At 40.2% G+C, this 18,921-nt stretch overlaps 1 protein-coding gene across 1 annotated transcript in view; it reads left to right on the top strand.

Annotated features, from left to right (window-relative positions):
- LOC133773755 (dynein axonemal heavy chain 14-like) overlaps positions 1-18,921 on the top strand; it is a 39,236-nt gene that overhangs the window by 8,169 nt on the left and 12,146 nt on the right. The window contains exons 4-7 of the mRNA XM_062211341.1: positions 1,855-1,985; positions 6,439-6,525; positions 8,331-8,446; positions 11,205-11,267. Of these exons, the coding sequence (XP_062067325.1) occupies positions 1,855-1,985; positions 6,439-6,525; positions 8,331-8,446; positions 11,205-11,267 (397 nt within the window). The remainder of the gene's footprint in view (positions 1-1,854; positions 1,986-6,438; positions 6,526-8,330; positions 8,447-11,204; positions 11,268-18,921) is intronic.

Below are 18,921 nucleotides of genomic sequence, written 5' to 3'. Positions count from 1 at the left end.
GGAGTCAGATTTATCATATTTTAACATGATTAGATTCTTTTTTAGGAAATCTTTGATATCTCACATTTATAAATATACTGTCCCATAATTTTTCTATTATTTCTATGAATTGTTATACATTCTTCTCTAACCCACCCATAATCTATGCTTGCATATAGCTGCATGCTTTTCTAAATAGCTTACCACTCTTCCATTAAGATTTACTTTTTTTGGCCGGCGCCGTGGCTTAACAGGCTAATCCTCCGCCTTGTGGCACCGGCACACCGGGTTCTAGTCCTGGTTGGGGCGCCGGATTCTATCCCGGTTGCCCCTCTTCCAGGCCAGCTCTCTGCTGTGGCCCGGGAGTGCAGTGGAGGATGGCCCAAGTGCTTGGGCCCTGCACCCGCAAGGGAGACCAGGAGAAGCACTTGGCTCCTGGCTTCGGATCAGCACGATGCGCTGGCCGCAGCGGCCATTGGAGGGTGAACCAACAGCAAAAAGGAAGACCTTTCTCTCTATCTCTCTCCCTCATTATCCACTCTGCCTGTCAAAAAAAAAAAAAAAAAGATTTACTTTTTTACTTATTAGGTTGTCTTCTATATTGAGTTCAGTTGGTAGGCATTAATCTGTTCTGTTCCTCTGTTTTCCGTGTCAACACCACACTATTTTGACTTCTATAAATGTGTTTTTGGATCTAGCTGTAAGGTAACTCATCCTCTTGTTGGACAGCCACAGTGAGTGCCATCTTCTCTTACATTTCAGTTCCTCCTCTTCTCTCAGATACCCATGGTTAGCTAACTTTCTTTTCAATTAAGTATTTTTAATGTATTTCCATGTTTAAGCAACTGGAGGAGCCAAACTAGGGTGACAAGCAAGGTGCCTGCAGCACAACATTTAAAGAGGCATTCGTTCTTAGAGTTGCACCAGTGCCTTGTCAAGGTTCCAACACTGTTTCATATAACAGCATAAATCTCACTTAGCCCTTCCCAAGGAAGGGCCTGAGGGGTTTGTGCTCTCTGGAGGGCCAGAAATCGAAAATAACATCTTAGATGTCTGGGTCTGCCTACGTGTCTTTTGTGTGCTTCTCCCATTATTTATTCTATTAAAACAGTTTAAAGATCAACAGGACAACCTGTACAGATTGTTGAAAGTAAACCAAGAAAAGAGACTATTTCCAGAAGGAGAGCCTTGCTGGCTGCTGGCTGAGAGATCAGGAAAGGTACAGTCAGATAGGCATCCACTGGATGAGTGTCCTTAAGAATTTTTCCCTCCTGCGTTGTCATCCCTCCTGCCTCCACCCGTTAGGCCTGTAGTGAAGAAAGGCCTTACAACTGGCTCCTCTTCCTAGTTTCTTTGCTTGCTTATAATTGTGGAATTGGGCCTTTCGTCCTGTACAAAAGGCCTATTTTCACAATTTAAGTTTTCTTTATTAAAGAAATATCTCCCACCTGCTGGTTCACTCCCCAGAAGCCCACAAGACCGAGACAAGCTGAGCCAAGCAGGCAGCTGAGAACCCACTCCAGGTTTCCCACACTGGAGACATCACTGTGGCCTCCCAGGGTCTGCATTGGCAGGAAGCTGGAGTCGGGCCCTGGAGCACTCTGGTGCACAACATGGACGTGTCAACTGGAGTCTCAATTCCCAGGCTAAACATCTACCCCTGGCCATGTATTTCTTAAATAGATAAATACTGTTCCTTCTTTTTACCTTATGTTAAAAGCTAATTTTAGCTCTATTTCTCCTCTAATTGAGTAGTGTTTATGTAAACTTTATCATTTAAATTTTTATACAGAAAAACTTAGAATGTTATGTTATAACTAAGTGGTGACTCTAATGGCACTTATATCAGACTTTTACTTCAATATTCTATACCAGAACCAAAAGATGATGATGTGATAAGAAATATCATTAGGCTGAGAGAAAGACTGGACTGGCAAACTACATTACCACAGCACAGTTTGAAGCATAGACCTTGTGAAAAGTATATTCCAAAGAATATATTAAAGGTATTATTCTGTTTTATTCCATTTTGAACTATAAAAATTGATTATTTGAAACTGTATCTTTTTATTTATTTCATTCAGTTCAGATATTATGTCAGAATCGGATATTACATTAAGATCAAATTGCAACCATTGCTGCATTGTATATGCACATGAAAGTATTTGATGTCATTTCATTTTACTTATGTAAAGAATGAAAAATGGATCAGCTGGATCAGTTTGTAAGCCCACGATGCTTAAGTGTTTGTCTCTTCCCTCTCACCCCTTCTGACTGAGCAGGTCCCCAGAAAGGGATACCGTCTGCCTGAAACCTGAATCTGATCTTCAGTGCTGCACTGTCAGTTTGTGTGTGTGATCGGCAAAGAAATCCCAGTGTGATCCTGTAACATTGTGTCCTCAGTGATTTGTTGGTGGCCAATTTCCGTATCATCGTCATCTCTGTTCCTTTGTCCTTTCCCCTTTCTCCTGATTCATTAGCCTCTTCCTTCAGAGGAATTATATCTTGTCCAAGGGCACTTGACCAAGGGTGGAAGCTGTGATAAGACCCACAGTCTCCCTCCGCTCCAGAGGCCTCATTTATTACGGCTGATAGGATTGGCCAGGGTTGGCTTGTTCCTACATGAATCCCTACTACATGAGGGATTCTCCAAGTACAGTCCCCAGACAAGCACCATCAGCTTCACCTCGGAACTTGTTAGAAATACAGATTTTCGGCTGGCACCACGGATCAATAGGCTAATCCTCTGCCTGCGGCTGGCACACCGGGTTCTAGTCCCAGTCGGGACACCGGATTCTGTCCCGGTTGCTCCTCTTCCAGGCCAGCTCTCTGCTGTGGCCCGGGAATGCAGTGGAGGATGGCCCAGGTGCTTGGGCCCTGCACCCGTATGGGAGACCAGGAGAAGCACCTGGCTCCTGGTTTTGGATCAGCGTGGTGTGCCAGCTGCAGCGGCCATTGGAGGGTGAACCAATGGTAAAAGGAAGACCTTTCTCTCTGTCTCTCTCTCTCTCTCACTGTCCACTGCCTGTAAAAAAAAAATAAATAAATAAATACGGATTCTCCTTTACTCCTCAGGCCCGCCTAGTCCAAAACTCTGGGGACAAGGCCAACACTCCGTAGTTTATTAAACTCTCCAGGTGATCTGATGCACTGTTAAGAACCATTGCTGCAAACCAGGATCAACAAACTTTTTCTGAAAAGGACCAGATAATAAATAGTGTAGACTTTGCAGGTCATATATTCCTTTTGCAACTAGGCATCACTGTCACTGTAGTGCAAAGGCATTGATAGTCCATTAACAAATAGATGGGGCTTTTTTTTTTTTTTTTTTTAACCAAAAACGGGTCCCTGGCCTTGGCCATAGTCTGTTCATTGCTGCTTTTCATAGTTCCTATGAGGATAAATGTCTTGATTGTTGTTCACAGGCCACACAATGGCACAATGTAAAGGAGAGAACTTGCATCAGGGCATCAGACTCACCTTTCTGAGTCTCTGTACCTGCTCATTGTGTTATCTTGGGCAAGTTCCTACCCTCCTTGGGTTCTATTTTCTTTGACCTTGAAGTGAAGATAATAGTTACCCTAGAGAGAGTTGTGAAAATGGAATGAGAGAAAGCAGAAGGCAGACACAGTGGTTAAAAAAAAAAAACCAGCCGGTGCCACGGCTCAATTGGCTAATCCTCCGCCTTGCGGCGCCGGCACACCGGGTTCTAGTCCCTGTCGGGGCGCTGGATTCTGTCCCGGTTGCCCCTCTTCCAGGCCAGCTCTCTGCTGTGGCCCAGGAGTGCAGTGGAGGATGGCCCAAGTGCTTGGGCACTGCACCCGCATGGGAGACAAGGAGGACGCACCTGGCTCCTGCCTTCGGATCGGCGCAGCGCACCGGCTGCAGCGGCCATTTGGAGGGTGAACCAACAGAAGGAAGACCTTTCTCTCTCTCTCTCTCTCTCTCTCACTGTCTAACTCTGTCAAAAAATAAATAAATAAATAAACCATAGCTATACATGGGTGCCGTAGACATTCAAATAAGGTATGTTCATTTGTATGGGAAAAAATGGATGGAGAATATGAAAAAAAAAAACTTCCTTTCAATTGAAAAACAAAAATTTAATTGGAACATATTATGCTTTTATAATTGAATTTTGATTTACATATGCAGTATGTTTAGAATAATTGTGTCTGACTTAAGTTTCTAGTAACCTCACATCTTGAAACTTTGTTCAGAGAACGCATGGCTCAAGTGGCCAAATAACCATAACAAAGCCTCTGAGCCTATTGCCCTTTTTGAGTTAAAATTGTTCTGTTTAGTTTTCATTTTATTTGAAAGACAGGGAGGGAGAGGGAGAGCAAGTAAGAGAACAAGATATCTTCCTTGATGGGTTCATTCCTCAAATGCCTGCAGCAGCCAGGGCTGGGCCAGGCCCAAAGTCAGGAGCCCAGAACTCAATCCAGGTATTCCTTTTGGGTGGCAAGGACCAGGTACTCAAACCACCATGGCTCGTCCCAGGGCGCACATCAGCAGGAAGCTCGGCAGGAAGCCGAGAAGCTGGGACTGAAACCAGGCATTCTCATGGCGGGCGCAGGTGTCCCAACTGGCAGCTTAACCATGGAAGCAAACACTTATTCCTATTGGTAGTTTTTAAACTTGTTTTTGAAGGTTTCTTAGATTATATCAGAAACCAAAATAAGAGAGTGAAACAACTAAAACCATTAAGAAATGAATGATTTTCAAGGAAGACCCCCCCCCCCCCAAAATATGGTAAAACTGGATTTGAAAACCACAGTAATGGGCAACTATTTACTCAGTTTAATAACTTCTGAAATGAATCACTAAATACTACGTGCTTTTTTAATAATAAAATTCAACTACCTAGAGTAGACTAAATTAGGCTTCTTTATAGTTTTAGTATTGTTTTCATTAATAACAGTTAACCATTTTAAAGTTAAAAGAATGGAATTCCACTTAAACATTTTTCTTAATGGAAAATGACTAATTTCTCAGTAATGCCAAGTAAATGAAAGACAGGCATTACAGTTTAATGCATGGTTTAGAGCATGGTTCTAGTCAGACTTGGATTTAAATCCCTGTTTTTTCACTAAATGAATTTGCGATTTTTCCCAAATCACCTAACTCATCAAGTTATTTCTACATATATTGAATGGAATCAAAAGTATCAAACCTTAATCCCTTTCAATTTAAGAGACTGAAGTGTTGGGCATTGCCTAAAATCTCCATTACAATATGGCACCTGGGGAGGGGCATGTTTGCTGCTGCTGTGATTAAGCTATGTAAGATCAGACCACCAGCAGGGATAGGTCCGCTCTAGTTACAGACGCGTGGACAGAGCGTGATCCCTGTACTTTACTTAAGGTGCCCCTGTGCATGGTCCACCCGTGCCTGCGTGACTTTTTCTCTGATTGGCTCCCCTACTGTGCATGTCCTTTGTAAGCTTTATAAGCCTGTACGCTTCCTCAATAAAGCGGTTCCTGCTTTGACAGAACTCACGGGTGCTTGTGGTGTGTACTTGACCCGTCGACCTTACCCTTCCCTTTTACCTTGTTGGGGAGTGTACTGGCCCCTGCTGGTCAGGGGCCAGCCTCGGACTTGAGACCCCAACATTGAAGCTGAGATTAAACTCTCATGTTTGTAAAGAAAATGCATGTGAACTCATTATTTATTAAGCATGTATTATTTTTTTTAAATTTATTTATTTTTTTATTTATATTTTTTGACAGGCAGAGTGGACAGTGAGAGAGAGAGAGACAGAGAGAAAGGTTTTCCTTTGCCGTTGGTTCGCGGCTGGTGCACTGCACTGATCCGAAGGCAGGAGCCAGGTGCTTCTCCTGGTCTCCCATGGGGTGCAGGGCCCAAGGACTTGAGCCATCATCCACTGCACTCCCAGGCCATAGCAGAGAGCTGGCCTGGAAGAGGGGCAACTGGGACAGAATCCGGCGCCCCGACCGGGACTAGAACCCGGTGTGCTGGCGCCGCAAGGCAGAGGATTAGCCTATTGAGCTGCGGCGCCGGCTTCTTAAGCATGTATTAGTTACTGAACAAATGTTAACTATTGTTATTATATAAACCATCATTGTTAGAAAACCAAGTGCAAAATTAATATGCCAAAAAGGCTTCTTGTGTTAGCAGGCAAACTTGGTGGAAGTAGCCTTTACATCTATGTAAAAGGGATGTCATCATGTCCTGTGGGCTATGAAGCACACATCCGTAGCTTAAAGATAAAAGTTTCCTGATGTTCTGTCACCACATAATGTTTAGTAATGAAAGTAAATATGCTTAATTTTCATAAAATTGATTTCTTTGAACTAGAATTAGATTTAATTTGATGTTAGCTTTCCTCAGTGGTATTTTTAATCTGTATTAACATAGCTTCAATTTACTGAGTGATTTCTTTAGCCATTTCATTAGGTGGTGTAATCAAATTGGTTAATTATGTTTTAACCTCAGCACCCTTTGGAAGATGATGGAGAATTTGTATACTGCCTTCCTAGGGCTCATCCATCAAATGCCCTTTACAATCCATATGATCTTCAAGTAGTCTCTGCCCACAAGGCTAGACAGAACAAGGAATTTTGGACTATTTCTGCTTCGTTTGTCACAAAGGTAATATTTAATGCATGTTTCAGCTTTCAGAATTATGACAGAGAAAGACTCAAATTAGAACTTGATAACATAAATTTATCTTTGTGTTTCAGGAAAAAAACCAGTCCTTTGAGAACAGTTTATATTTAAGAAACTTCTTGGGACAAAGTTAATATTGGTGCCATTTTTCTTTTTTGTAGAGATTTAGCTTTCAGAGTTGAATTTTAGGAGATTTTTTTTTACTTCTCAAATCCTTCAATATTTGTTGTAATTTTTGAAAGAACTAGAAAACGGGCCTTTGCTGGCATAACATGAATGATAACAGTGAAAAAAAGAATACCCCCATCGCACGTTTGCCAGAACTCTCTTGCCAGACGTGGAAATCCCTGTTATGCTCTTACATAGTAGTTGCTAATACAACAAGTTATAATTATACTTACTCATTTTGATTATTTGTTTAATATCTGCCTGCTTGCTTTCTGTCTTCCTCATCTCCCAAATAAAATAAACCATGAAGTACATGTGAGTAGGACCACATCTGTACGAGGTAGATTTCTCTGTGTGTGTGTGTGTGTCTGCGCATGTGTAGGTATTAAATATTTCTTTTTTTTTTTTTTGACAGGCAGAGTGGACAGTGAGAGAGAGACAGAGAGAAAGGTCTTCCTTTTGCCGTTGGTTCACCCTCCAATGGCCGCCGCGGTAGGCGCGCTGCGGCTGACGCACCGCGCTGATCCAATGGCAGGAGCCAGGTGCTTCTCCTGGTCTCCCATGGGGTGCAGGGCCCAAGCACTTGGGCCATCCTCCACTGCACTCCCTGGCCACAGCAGAGAGCTGGCCTGGAAGAGGGGCAACCGGGACAGGATCGGTGCCCCGACCGGGACTAGAACCCGGTGTGCCGGCGCCGTAAGGCGGAGGATTAGCCTGTTGAGCCACGGCGCCGGCCGGTATTAAATGTATCTAACATGCAATGTCAAGAGACAATGGAAGGAACAGTATCTGTGTAAATAAATATAGACACATAGATATATGCATGCTGTTGGCATAGGCATGCTTTTTTTTTTTTGACAGAGATCCTACATAATATATTTTTTAAAATTAATTAATTTTCTATGCCATTTCCAATTTAACACCAGGTTTTTTTTTTTTTCATTTCCAATTATCTTTATATACAGAAGATCGATTCAGTATGTAATTAGTAAAGATCTCATCAGTTTGTTCCCACGCAGAAACACAAAGTGTAAAAATACTGTTTCAGTACTAGTTATAGCATATAGGCATGCTTTTGTTTCTTGTACTTGAAGAAAATTAACATTTGGCTAGAAGAGAGAAACTCTTGGGGAGAGAAAGAATTCCTTGACAGAGAGCATGGAGCTTTTTGAATGGCACAATGGGGTATCTGGGATTATAAGCTTTTTTGGGCTACTCCATCTCTGTACGTAAGATGAAGGTCATACATACTACTTTTATAGAAAAGGTGAAGATTTTGAGGCTCAGAATTTGGATAACAGTTGGGAAAAGTATCTCAGACGGAGGAGGAAGCTCATCTTCTTTTCTGGAGCACAAGAAATAGCATGACAGAAAGGCAAGTTCGGGAGCAGCATGATACGAGTTGATGAAGTGCCTGAGGGTTCAGCTGCAGGAAAGGTTTAATTATAAAGGCAGGTAATTGTAAGCCAGATAACAGCTTTCTTAATTTCTCAAAAATAGCACTGTCATTTAAAGAAAGTAAGTTATGGTTTTGTGCTTTTTTGTTGTAGATTGATAATAAGCGTGGGGACATGGATGCAGTAGAACTCACACCTACTTTGAGATGGCTATCAGAAAGAAAAAACTGCTACTTATTACAGCAATTCAAGATATTTTCCAGTTTCCGGTGAGATGAATGCAAACTTAACCAATTCTTAAGTCATTTGAGTCTTATGAACTATAATAATGGCATATTCATGGGGAATTGAAGGGGAACTGGGGTATTCCATAAAATCTTTTTAGATTGAAAACTTACTTAACAATTAAAACTCTTAATGTGAAATATCATGGGGGCTGGCCCTGTGGTGTAAAGGGTTAGGCCCCTACCTCAGGTGCCAGCATCCCAGTTGGGTGTCAGCTCAGGTCCAGGCTACTCCACTTTCCATGCAGCTCCCTGCTGGTGCCCCCAGGAGAGCAGTAGAGGATGGCCTGCTTACTGTGGCCCCTGTGCCCACATGGGAACCTGGAGGAAGCTCCTGGCTCCTGGCTTCAGCCTGGCCCAGCCCTGGCCATTGAAGCCTTTTGTAGGTGGGGGTGGGGGTGGGGTGAACCAACAGTTGCAAGATCTCTCTCCCTTTCTCTCTCCCTGTATTTCTGCCTTTTTAATAAATAAATCATTTAAAGAAGAATAATTTGAATATTGCAAAAGTGGTAATTTATAGTCAAGTAAACTTAAACTGTATTGATGTTATCTTTCTCCAGGCGTTTATTTTATGAAATGAATATTGACTTTATTTTCATTCTGTTTGAAAGGCAGACATAGACAAAGATCTCTGATCCATTGGCTTACTCCCCTAATGCCCACAACAGCTTCGAGCTTGTTCAGACCAAAGCCAGGAGCTCTGAGTCTTCCATGTGAGTGACAGGGACCCAACTACTCGAGCCATCCTCTGCTGCCTCTTAGGGTGTACATGAGCAGGAAGCTGGAATCAGAAGCAGAGCCAGGACTTGAACCCAAGCACTCCCATATAGGATGCAAGCATCCCAGGCAATGTCTTAACCACTGTGCCAAACACCCACCCCAAATGAACGGTTTGCTTGAGCGTCCACTGAAAACCAGGTATTATTCCAGATGCCGAGGATTCTGCATTGAGCAACTTAACTGAGTCCAGTTTTCAAACTTAATTGGTAGTAGGTAAGAGATAGTAAACAAACATGTAATATGTAAAATGACAGGTAGAGATTAAATTATTAAGGTAAACAAAGCAGAGATTAAGATCCCTGGGGGCAGCTTTTTGTGCAAAAATTTGTCTAGTTCTCAGGTACATTCCATTACATCATATTACATCAAGATTCCTAAGACTCTGATCCTTTATCAAGTAATGCCCTGACCGACTGTTCTTTTAGTGTTTGTACCTAGTTTTATAATTTTCTTGGTTTTTCTCAAACATCTACTTTTTCTTGCAGTCTGATGTTATGTGCTGGGGACTCAGAAAAGAAATATTTTTGGAGGTGAGCGCTGTGGCGTAGTAGGTTAAGCCTCTGCCTGCAGTGCCAACATCCTGTATGAGAGCCAGTTCGAGTCCCTACTGTTCCACTTCTGATCCAGCTCCCTGCTTATGGCCTGAGAAGGCAGCAGAGGATGGCCCAAATGCTTGGGCCCCTGCACCTGTGTGGGAGACATGGAAGGAACTCCTGATTGGGATCCTCCCAACTCTGTCCATTGAGGCTATTTTGGGGAGTGAACCAGCAGATGGAAGACCTCTCTCTGTGTGTCTGTAACTCTGCCTCTTAAATCAATAAATAAATCTTAAAAATAATATTTTAATGGGCTATTATTTAAAAGGCAGGATGAGAGAGTTGGATCAATCTTATATCCTCTGTTTCATTCCCCAAATGCTGGCAACAGCTGGGGTTGGACCGGGTCAAAGCCAGGATCATGGAACTCCATCCAGATCTCCATCGTGGGTGGCAGACACCGTCACTGGGGTACATGGACCACAGTGGCTGTGCCCACTGTATCATGATGCCTGCCCCATTACCAGATTCACCCAAGGCACTTCTGATTTCCGAGGCCTCAGTTTTTTTGAGGACTCTTACAGGATTCTCTTGGAGCTGCCCAGAAGCTTCCAGAACTCAGTCTTCTGTGACTGAAAATAAGCTAGTGTCTTCACCAAGATTGGTTGCTTCTTGGGCACTCCAGTCCCTGCCTGCTGGCTCTTTCCCAGCTATATAAGGAATCTCACTTTGGCCAACAAGTATCACATCTCAGTGTTTATTTAAAGGTGGTTGTTTTCCTCAAGATACAGAGGCTACTCGGGAACAGAATGTGATATGGCACTAAACAAGTCTCAGTGCATAAAATAGGCAGCAGCATTCATTTCCAGATGTTGATGATTTGCATAAATGGTGGGCATGCATATTTCATTTATGAAAATTGTTTGAGTAATCACCAGGAAAACTTTTGAATCCTTATTCACATGGGCTTTAAAACCATAAATATGTCCCTTTTTCATTAGTATTAAATAATACCAAGATTAAATACATTATCTTAATTATTTTTACCTCCACTACATATTTTTTAATCAATGTACCTTTTCATCATCACTGAAAAATTAAATCTTGAGTCTCCCTGAAATGAGTCTCTTATCAAAATATAAGGCCAGCAAATTTTAAGGGAAAATATATACTTATAGTTTTTAATACTTATGAGAATATTGGAAATAATTGAATGTTTCATCTATGAAAATGACTTTAATTTACATTTACCTTTTGCTCTCTGTTCTGCTAATGGTTTGGAAAAAATTTATATAGTTTAGTATTTAGGTAACTCAGGACGAATGAAATGTCTTAGAGAATTTTCTAATACTGATCTTTTACTACACATATTCTCTATGGATACATGATTTATGAACATAAAATGTAAGAAATGTTTTTCTTTTCAGAATTTATAAAGCCTTTGTTACTTGGAGATCAAATGTTAAAAGAATTAAGACAGATAAAAACAAGTAAGTCCTTTTTTAAAAACTTTTATTTAATAAATATAAATTTCCAAAGTACAACTTTTGGATTATAGCAGCTTTTCCCCCCCATAACCACCCTCCCACCCACCACCATCCCATCTCCCACTCCCTCTCCCATCCCATTCTTCATCAAGATTCATTTTCAATTATCTTTATATACAGAAGATCAATTTAGTATATACTAAGTAAAGATTTCAACAGTTTGCACCCACACAGAAAAACAAAAGTATAAAGTACTGTTTGAGTACTAGTTATACCATTAATTCACATAGTACAACACATTAAGGACAGAGATCCTACATGGGGAGTAAGTGCACAGCGACTCCTGTTGTTGATTTAACAATTGACACTCTTATTTACGATGTTAAGAATCACCCGAGGCTCTTGTCATGAGCTGCCAAGGCTATGGAAGCTTCTTGAGTTTGCCAATTCCGATCTTATTTAGACATGGCCATAGTCAAAATGGAAGTTCTCTCCTCCCTTCAGAGAAAGATACCTCCCTCTTTGATGGCCCATTCTTTCCACTGGGATCTCACTCACAGACATCTTTCATTTAGGTCTTTTTTTTTCCACAGTGTCTTGGCTTTCCATGCCTGAAATACTCTTGTGGGCTTTTTAGCCAGACCCGAATGCCTTAAGGGCTGATTCTGAGGCCAGAGTGCAGTTTAGGACATCTGCCATTCTCTGAGTCTGTTCTGTAATCTGCATCCCATGTTGGAGTGTTCTCTGCTTTTTAATTCTATCAGTTAGTATTAGCAGACATTAGTCTTGTTGATGTGAACCTTTTAATGCTTAATCCTATCATTATGATCAGTTATGAACTGAAACTAATCACTTTGACTAATGAGATGGCATTGGTACATGCCACCTTGATGGGATTGAATTGGAATCCCCTGGCACTTTTCTAACTCTATCATTAGGGGTAAGTCCGATTGAGCATGTGCCGAACTTAACATCTCCTCCTTCTCTTAGTCCCACTCTTATATTTAACAGGGATCACTTTTCAGTTAAATTTAAACGACTAAGAATAATTGTGTGTTAATTAAAGAGTTCAACCAATGCTATTAAGTAGAACAAAAAAACACTGAAAGGAATAAAATAGTAAGTTGTTCCTCAACAGTCAGGACAAGAGCTGATCAAGTCATTGTTTCTCATAGTGTCCATTTCACTTCAACAGGTTTCCTTTTAGGTGCTCAGTTAGCTTTCACCGATCAGGGCGAACATATGATATTTGTCCCTGTATGTTAGCCATTCTAACCAGGGTGAGGTGAAACCTCATTGTGGTTTTGATTTGCATTTCCCTGATGGCTAGTGAACTTGAACATTTTTTCATGTGTCTGTTGGCCATTTGGATTTCCTCTTTCGAAAAATGTCTATTGAGGTCCTTGGCCCATCTCTTAAGTGGGTTGTTTGTTTTGATGTTGTGGAGTTTCTTGATTTCTTTGTAGATTCTGGTTATCAACCCTTTATCTGTTGCATAGTTTGCAAATATTTTTTCCCATTCTATTGGTTGCCTCTTCACTTTCCTGACTGTTTCTTTTGAAGTACAGAAACTTCTCAATTTGATGCAATCCCAAATGTTAATTTTTGCTTTGACTGCCTGTGCTTCCGGGGTCTTTTCCAAGAAGTCTTTGCCGGTACCTGTATCTTGCAGGGTTTCTCTCATGTTCTCTAATAATTTGATGGTGTCGGGTCATAGATTTAAGTCTTTAATCCATGTTGAGTGAATTTTTGTGTAAGGTGAAAGGTAGGGGGTCTTGCTTCATGATTCTGCACGTGGAAATCCAATTTTCCCAGCACCATTTATTGAATAGACTGTCCTTACTCCAGGGATTGGTTTTGGATCCTTGATCAAATATAAGTTGGCTGTAGGTGTTTGGATTGATTTCTGGTGTTTCTATTCTGTACCATTGGTCTATCCATTTGTTTCTGTACCAGTACCATGCTGTTTTGATAACAACTGCCCCGTAGTATGTCCTGAAATCTGGTATTGTGAAGCTTCCAGCTTTGTTTTTGTTGTACAAGATTGCTTTAGCTATTTGAGGTCTCCTGTGTCTCCATATAAATTTTAGCATCATTTTTTCCATATCTCAGAAGAATGTCTTTGGTATTTTGATTGGTATTGCATTGAATTTATAAATTGCTTTTGGGCGAATGGACATTTTGATGATATTGATTCTTCCAATCCATGAGCATGGAAGATTTTTCCATTTTTTAGTATCCTCTTCTATTTTTTTCTCTAAGGTTTTGTAATTTTCATCATAGAGGTCTTTAACGTCCTTGGTTAAGTTTATTCCAAGGTATTTGATTGTTTTTGCAGCTATTGTGAATGGGATTGATCTTAGACGTTCTTCCTCAGCCGTGGCATTGCCTGTGTATACAAAAGCTGTTGATTTTTGTGCATTGATTTTATATCCTGCTACTTTGCCAAACTCTTCTATAAGTTCCAATAGTCTCTTAGTAGAGTTCTTTGGATCTCCTAAATAAAGAATCATATCATCTGCAAAGAGGGATAGTTTGGTTCTTCCTTCCCAATTTGTATTGTATCCCTTTAATTTGTTTTTCTTGCCTAATAGCTCTGGCTAAAACTTCCAGAACTATATTGAATAGCAGTGGTGAGAGTGGGCATCCCTGTCTGGTACCAGATCTCAGTGGAAATCCTTCCAACTTTTCCCCATTCAATAGGATGCTGGCCGTGAGTTTTTCATAAATTGCTTTGATTGTGTTGGGAAATGTTCCTTCTATACCCAGTTTGCTTAGGGTTTTCATCATGAAAGGGTGTTGTATTTTATCAAATGCTTTCTCTGCGTCTATTGAGATAATCACATGGTTTTTCTTCTACAGTCTGTTAATGTGGTGTATCACATTGATTGATTTGCACACATTGAACCATCCCTGCATACCAGGGATAAATCCCACATAGTCTGGATGGATGATCTTTCTGATGTGTTGTTGCATTCTATTGGCCAGAATTTCATTGAGGATTTTTGCATCTATGTTCATCAGGGAAATTGGTCTGTAATTCTCTTTCTCTGTTGCATCTTCATAGAAAGAATTTAGGAGGATTCCCTCTTTTTCAGTTGTTCTGAATAGTTTGAGAAGAATTGGAGTTAGTAGTTCTTTAAATGTCTGGTAGAATTCAGCAGTGAATCCATCTGGTCCTGGGCTTTTCTTTGTTGGGAGGGACTTTATTGCTGATTCAATTTCTGTCTCAGTTATGGGTCTGTTAGGTTTTCTATGTCTTCATGGTTCAATTAGGTAGGTTGTATATGTCCAGGAATCTATCCATTTCTGATAGATTTCCCTGTTTGCTGGCATACAACTCTTTGTAGTAATTTCTGATGATTCTTTTTATTTCTGTGGTGTCTGTTACATTCCCTTTTTCATCTCTTAATATATTGATTTGGGTCTTTTTTTAGTTAGTTGGGCCAATGGTGTGTCAATTTTGTTTATTTTTTCAAAAAACCAGCTCTTCGTTTTGTTGATCTTTTGTAATTTTTTTTTCGATTTAATTCTGTTGATTTCTTCTCTAATTTTAATTATTTCTCTTCTACTGCTTTGGGTCTGGGTTGCTGCAGTTTTTCTAGATCCTTGAGCTGCATTGATAGCTCATTTATTTGGTGCCCTTCCAATTTATTGATGTAGGCACCTATTGCTATAAACTTTCCTCTCAACACTGCTTTTGCTGTATCCCATAAGTTTTAATATGTTGTGTTGTTATCCTCATTTACTTCCAGAAAGTTTTTGATGTCTTCTATGACCCACTATTCATTCAGGAGCAAGTTGTTCAGTCTCCATGTGTTTGCATATGCTCTAGGGATTCCTGGGTTGCTAATTTCCAGCTTTATTCCATGGTGGTCTGAGAAGATGCTTCATATGATTTCTTTCGATTCTTATGAATTTGCTGAGACTTGCTTTATGGCCTAGTATGTGGTCAATCCTAGAGAAGGTTCCATGTACTGCTGAGAAGAATGTAAAGTCTTTAGATGTAGAATGAAAAGTTCTGTAGATATCTGTTAGATCCATTTGGGCTATAGTGTCGATTAAATCTGCTGTTTCCTTATTGATCTTCTGTCCTGTTGATCTGTCTATCTCTGAGAGTAGAGTATTGAAGTCCCCCCATACTGTTGTCTTGGAGTCTAAGTCTCCCTTTAAATTCCTTAACATATCTTTTAAATAAACCGGTGCCCTGTAATTAGGTGCATATACATTTATAATAGTTAGATCTTCCTGTTGAATTGGTCCCTTAATCATTATATAGTGCCCCTCTTTGTCTCTCTTAACAGGTTTCTGTTAAAGTTTATTTTGTCTGATATTAAGATGGCTATGCCAGCTCTTTTTTGGTTTCTGTTGGCATGTAATATCTTTTTCCAACCTTTTACTTTCAGTCTGCATGCATCTTTGTTGGAAAGATGTGTTCTTATAAGCAGCAAATAGATAGGTTTTGTTTTTTAATCCATTCAGTCAGTCTCTTTCTTTTAACTGGAGAGTTGAGGCCATTTACATTCAATGTGACTATTGATAAGTAGTGACTTTGTCATTTTTCCAAAGATATTTCCAATATATGCCTTGAACTTCCTGTGATCTTTTACTGGGAGATTTTCTTTCTTTACCTTCTTTTGTATTGATGGCCGTGTTTCTGTGTTTCTGGGTGTAACACATCTTTAAGCATCTTTTGCAGGGCTGGACAAGTGGTGACAAATTCTTTCAATTTCTGTTTGCTATGAAAGGTCTTTATTTCATATTCATTCACAAATGAGAGCTTTGCAGGATATAATATTCTGGGCTGGCAGTTTTTCTCTTAGTAATTGGGCTATATCTCGCCATTCCCTCCTAGCCAGTAGGGTTTCTGATGAGAAGTCTGCTGTGAGTCTAATTGGAGATCCTCTGAGAGTAATCTGACGTTTCTCTCTTGCACATTTTAGGATCTTTTCTTTATGTTTCACTGTGTTGAGTTTGATTACAATGTGTCGTGGTGAGGATGTCTTTTGGTCATGTTTATTACGGGTTCTATGTGCTTCCTGTACTTGGATGTCTGTTTCCTTCTCCAAACCCGGAGTGTTTTCTGCTAGTATCTCACTAAAAAGGCCTTCTAAATCTTTCTCTCTCTCCATGCCTTCAGGACTTCTAGAACCCAAATGTTGGTTTTTTAAATAGTATCCTGTAGATTTCCAACAATATTTTTTAGATTTCTAATTTCCTCTTTTCTTTGATCTGACTATATATTTCCTGTGCTCTGTCTTCTAAGTCTGATATTCTCTCTTCTACCTTGCTCATTCTGTTTTTAAGGCTCTAAAATGTGTTTTTCATTTGTTCTATTGAATTCTGCATTTCATTTTGATTTCTCTTTAATATCTCAATTTCATGTTCTATGAAATTCCTCATTTCATTTTGATTCCTCCTTAGGATTTCATTTTCATGAGAGAGATTTTTCTGTCCTGTCCTGTATGGATTTCTGTAGTTCATCATTTGTTTTTGATAAATTCTGAATGTTCTTATCATAAATTTTTTGAAATCTGTATCTTGCATTTCTTCTATCTCAGCATCTTCATAATCTTGTATTGGAGTGTCACATTCATTTTGGTTGTCATGATGTCTTCTTTGTTCTTGTTTCATCAGTTTTTGTGTTTGTTGTTTGCCATTGTGGAGATATTCTTTTTATTTTATTTTATTTTTTTTCTGTGGTGGCTTTTCTTTTTATACTGTAACTCTAGATTAAGTGGACTGTCTGCTTTTGGTGAATCTCTAGAGGCTTGTGGTGGGTATGGCCAGAGAGCTCTGCTCAGTTCTTCAGGGTCAAGAGTGTGCCAAAGGTGACACACTCAGCTTTGGCGTGGTAAATCTTTCTCTCTCTCTCTCTTTTTTTTTTTATTCAGAAGAGAAGTAATTCTGCTCAGCTGATCTCTTCTCCTTGATGGCAATCAGTGCCTGAGTGCTAGCCCCAGTGGGTATAGTATTTGTCTGCTCTGTCCCAGGGACCACACAAAGGGTCTGTGCAGTCCTCAGCATAAGCTCAGATTCCATTGCAATGTCTCTCCCCAGGTAGCCAAGGCTACCGACTTTGTGGCGTCTCCCACCAAGACTACTCACGTCTCAGCCACACTGTGAGTTCTCCCACACACCATTAATTTTTTTTTTTATCACAGTCCCAGTTCATAAGCTCCACACATTCACTAGGTCTTAGTCTCCTGTTATTACTCCCAACCAGAGTCAAGTTTTTCTGTTTGGTTGAGAGCGGGCACAGCCCCGAGCTGGCGCAGCTGTTACATATGTCCAAAATAGCACCTGCTCTATTGTCTCACTCCCCTTTGTAAGGTGAGTGGAGGGAGAGAATCATGTCCTTACAGTCCCATTTTTTTCTTTTCTCTAGTTATGCTGGTGTACTTTCCCCCACAGAGCTTCAAGCCTCATTCCCTCTAGGCTCTTCTTGCCACTTTTCCACCAGTGTCTTGGGCTACTGTGGTTTAACCTCACCTCTGTTTCCAGCGCTGGTGTGGGGGAGAAGATTCTTGGCAGCTGGGCTCCCGAACTATGGGTGCCCGTGTCCTCCACATGGATCCACCATGTCCCTCTACTTCCAGAAGAGTTCCCTCTGCAGTTTTTTCCCTAACTCTTCCCTGAGACTTCACTATATCCACTTTTATTAGACTATCTTTTCCTGGACTATCAGTGAACTCCCTCCCTATTCCACCATCTTGGAGCCCTCCCAGCAAGTAAGTCTTAATATGCAACATATTTATAAAAATTTCAAAACAGTATTTTAAAAGTATAGAATGAAAGTATATACAATGTAGTTTTCAACCAGTGATTAGAAAATCATACTGCACTGCCTCTATGAGTAAATCTAACCCACCTCAATTCTGAAAGACAGTTAAGCACTTGCTATAGTTCCTCGTATACTTCTGTGACCACAGAGCTATGAAGAACTTCGGTGAACACTCTTGGTCACTTTATCTAGTTTTTGTTTTTGCTTCTAAGAAGAGGAAAGATTAAGCCTTCTATGACAGTCAGTCCTGTTTCATAGGATCTCTAGCAGTCAAGTGTCTTTTTTTGTTGCTGTTTTTTACTAAACTTTTTATACTGAGATTATTGTGGCTCGAGATGCAGTTGTAAGAAATCATACAGAAAGCTCCCATGAACCTTTTGCCTGTTTTCCCCCAAGATGGTAATATCTTGCAAAAAATAAAAATATTACAGTAACTAGGACATTAACCTTGATAGAATCAAGATACAGAGCATGTCTGTCATCACAGGATCCCTCATGTTATCTTTTGATTGCTGTATCCCCACTGGCTCCTTCCTACTCCTACTCTCTCCTTAACCTGTGGCAATCACTAGTATCTTCCCCTTTCTATAATTTTGTCTTTTCAAGAGTGGTATCATAAATAATAATGAGAATTAGAGGATATTTTTGGAGGTGATAGATATTTGCATAGCATAGGTTATGGAGATTGAGATATATGTACTTACCTCCAGATGCATCAGGTGGTATATAATAAATATTTATATATTTTTGTATGCCACTAAGATCATAATGAAGTGGTTTTCCAAAAAAAGATGTTCTATATAAGAGGAATCATAGAAAATACAGTCTTTGGGATTGATTGTTTTCATTTAAGATAACAGGTAGTGTTGTTTC

Source organism: Lepus europaeus, chromosome 14 (genome assembly GCF_033115175.1).
Source record: "Lepus europaeus isolate LE1 chromosome 14, mLepTim1.pri, whole genome shotgun sequence".
Taxonomy (NCBI): Eukaryota; Metazoa; Chordata; class Mammalia; order Lagomorpha; family Leporidae; genus Lepus; species Lepus europaeus.
This window is presented reverse-complemented; position numbering and strand designations above follow the sequence as displayed.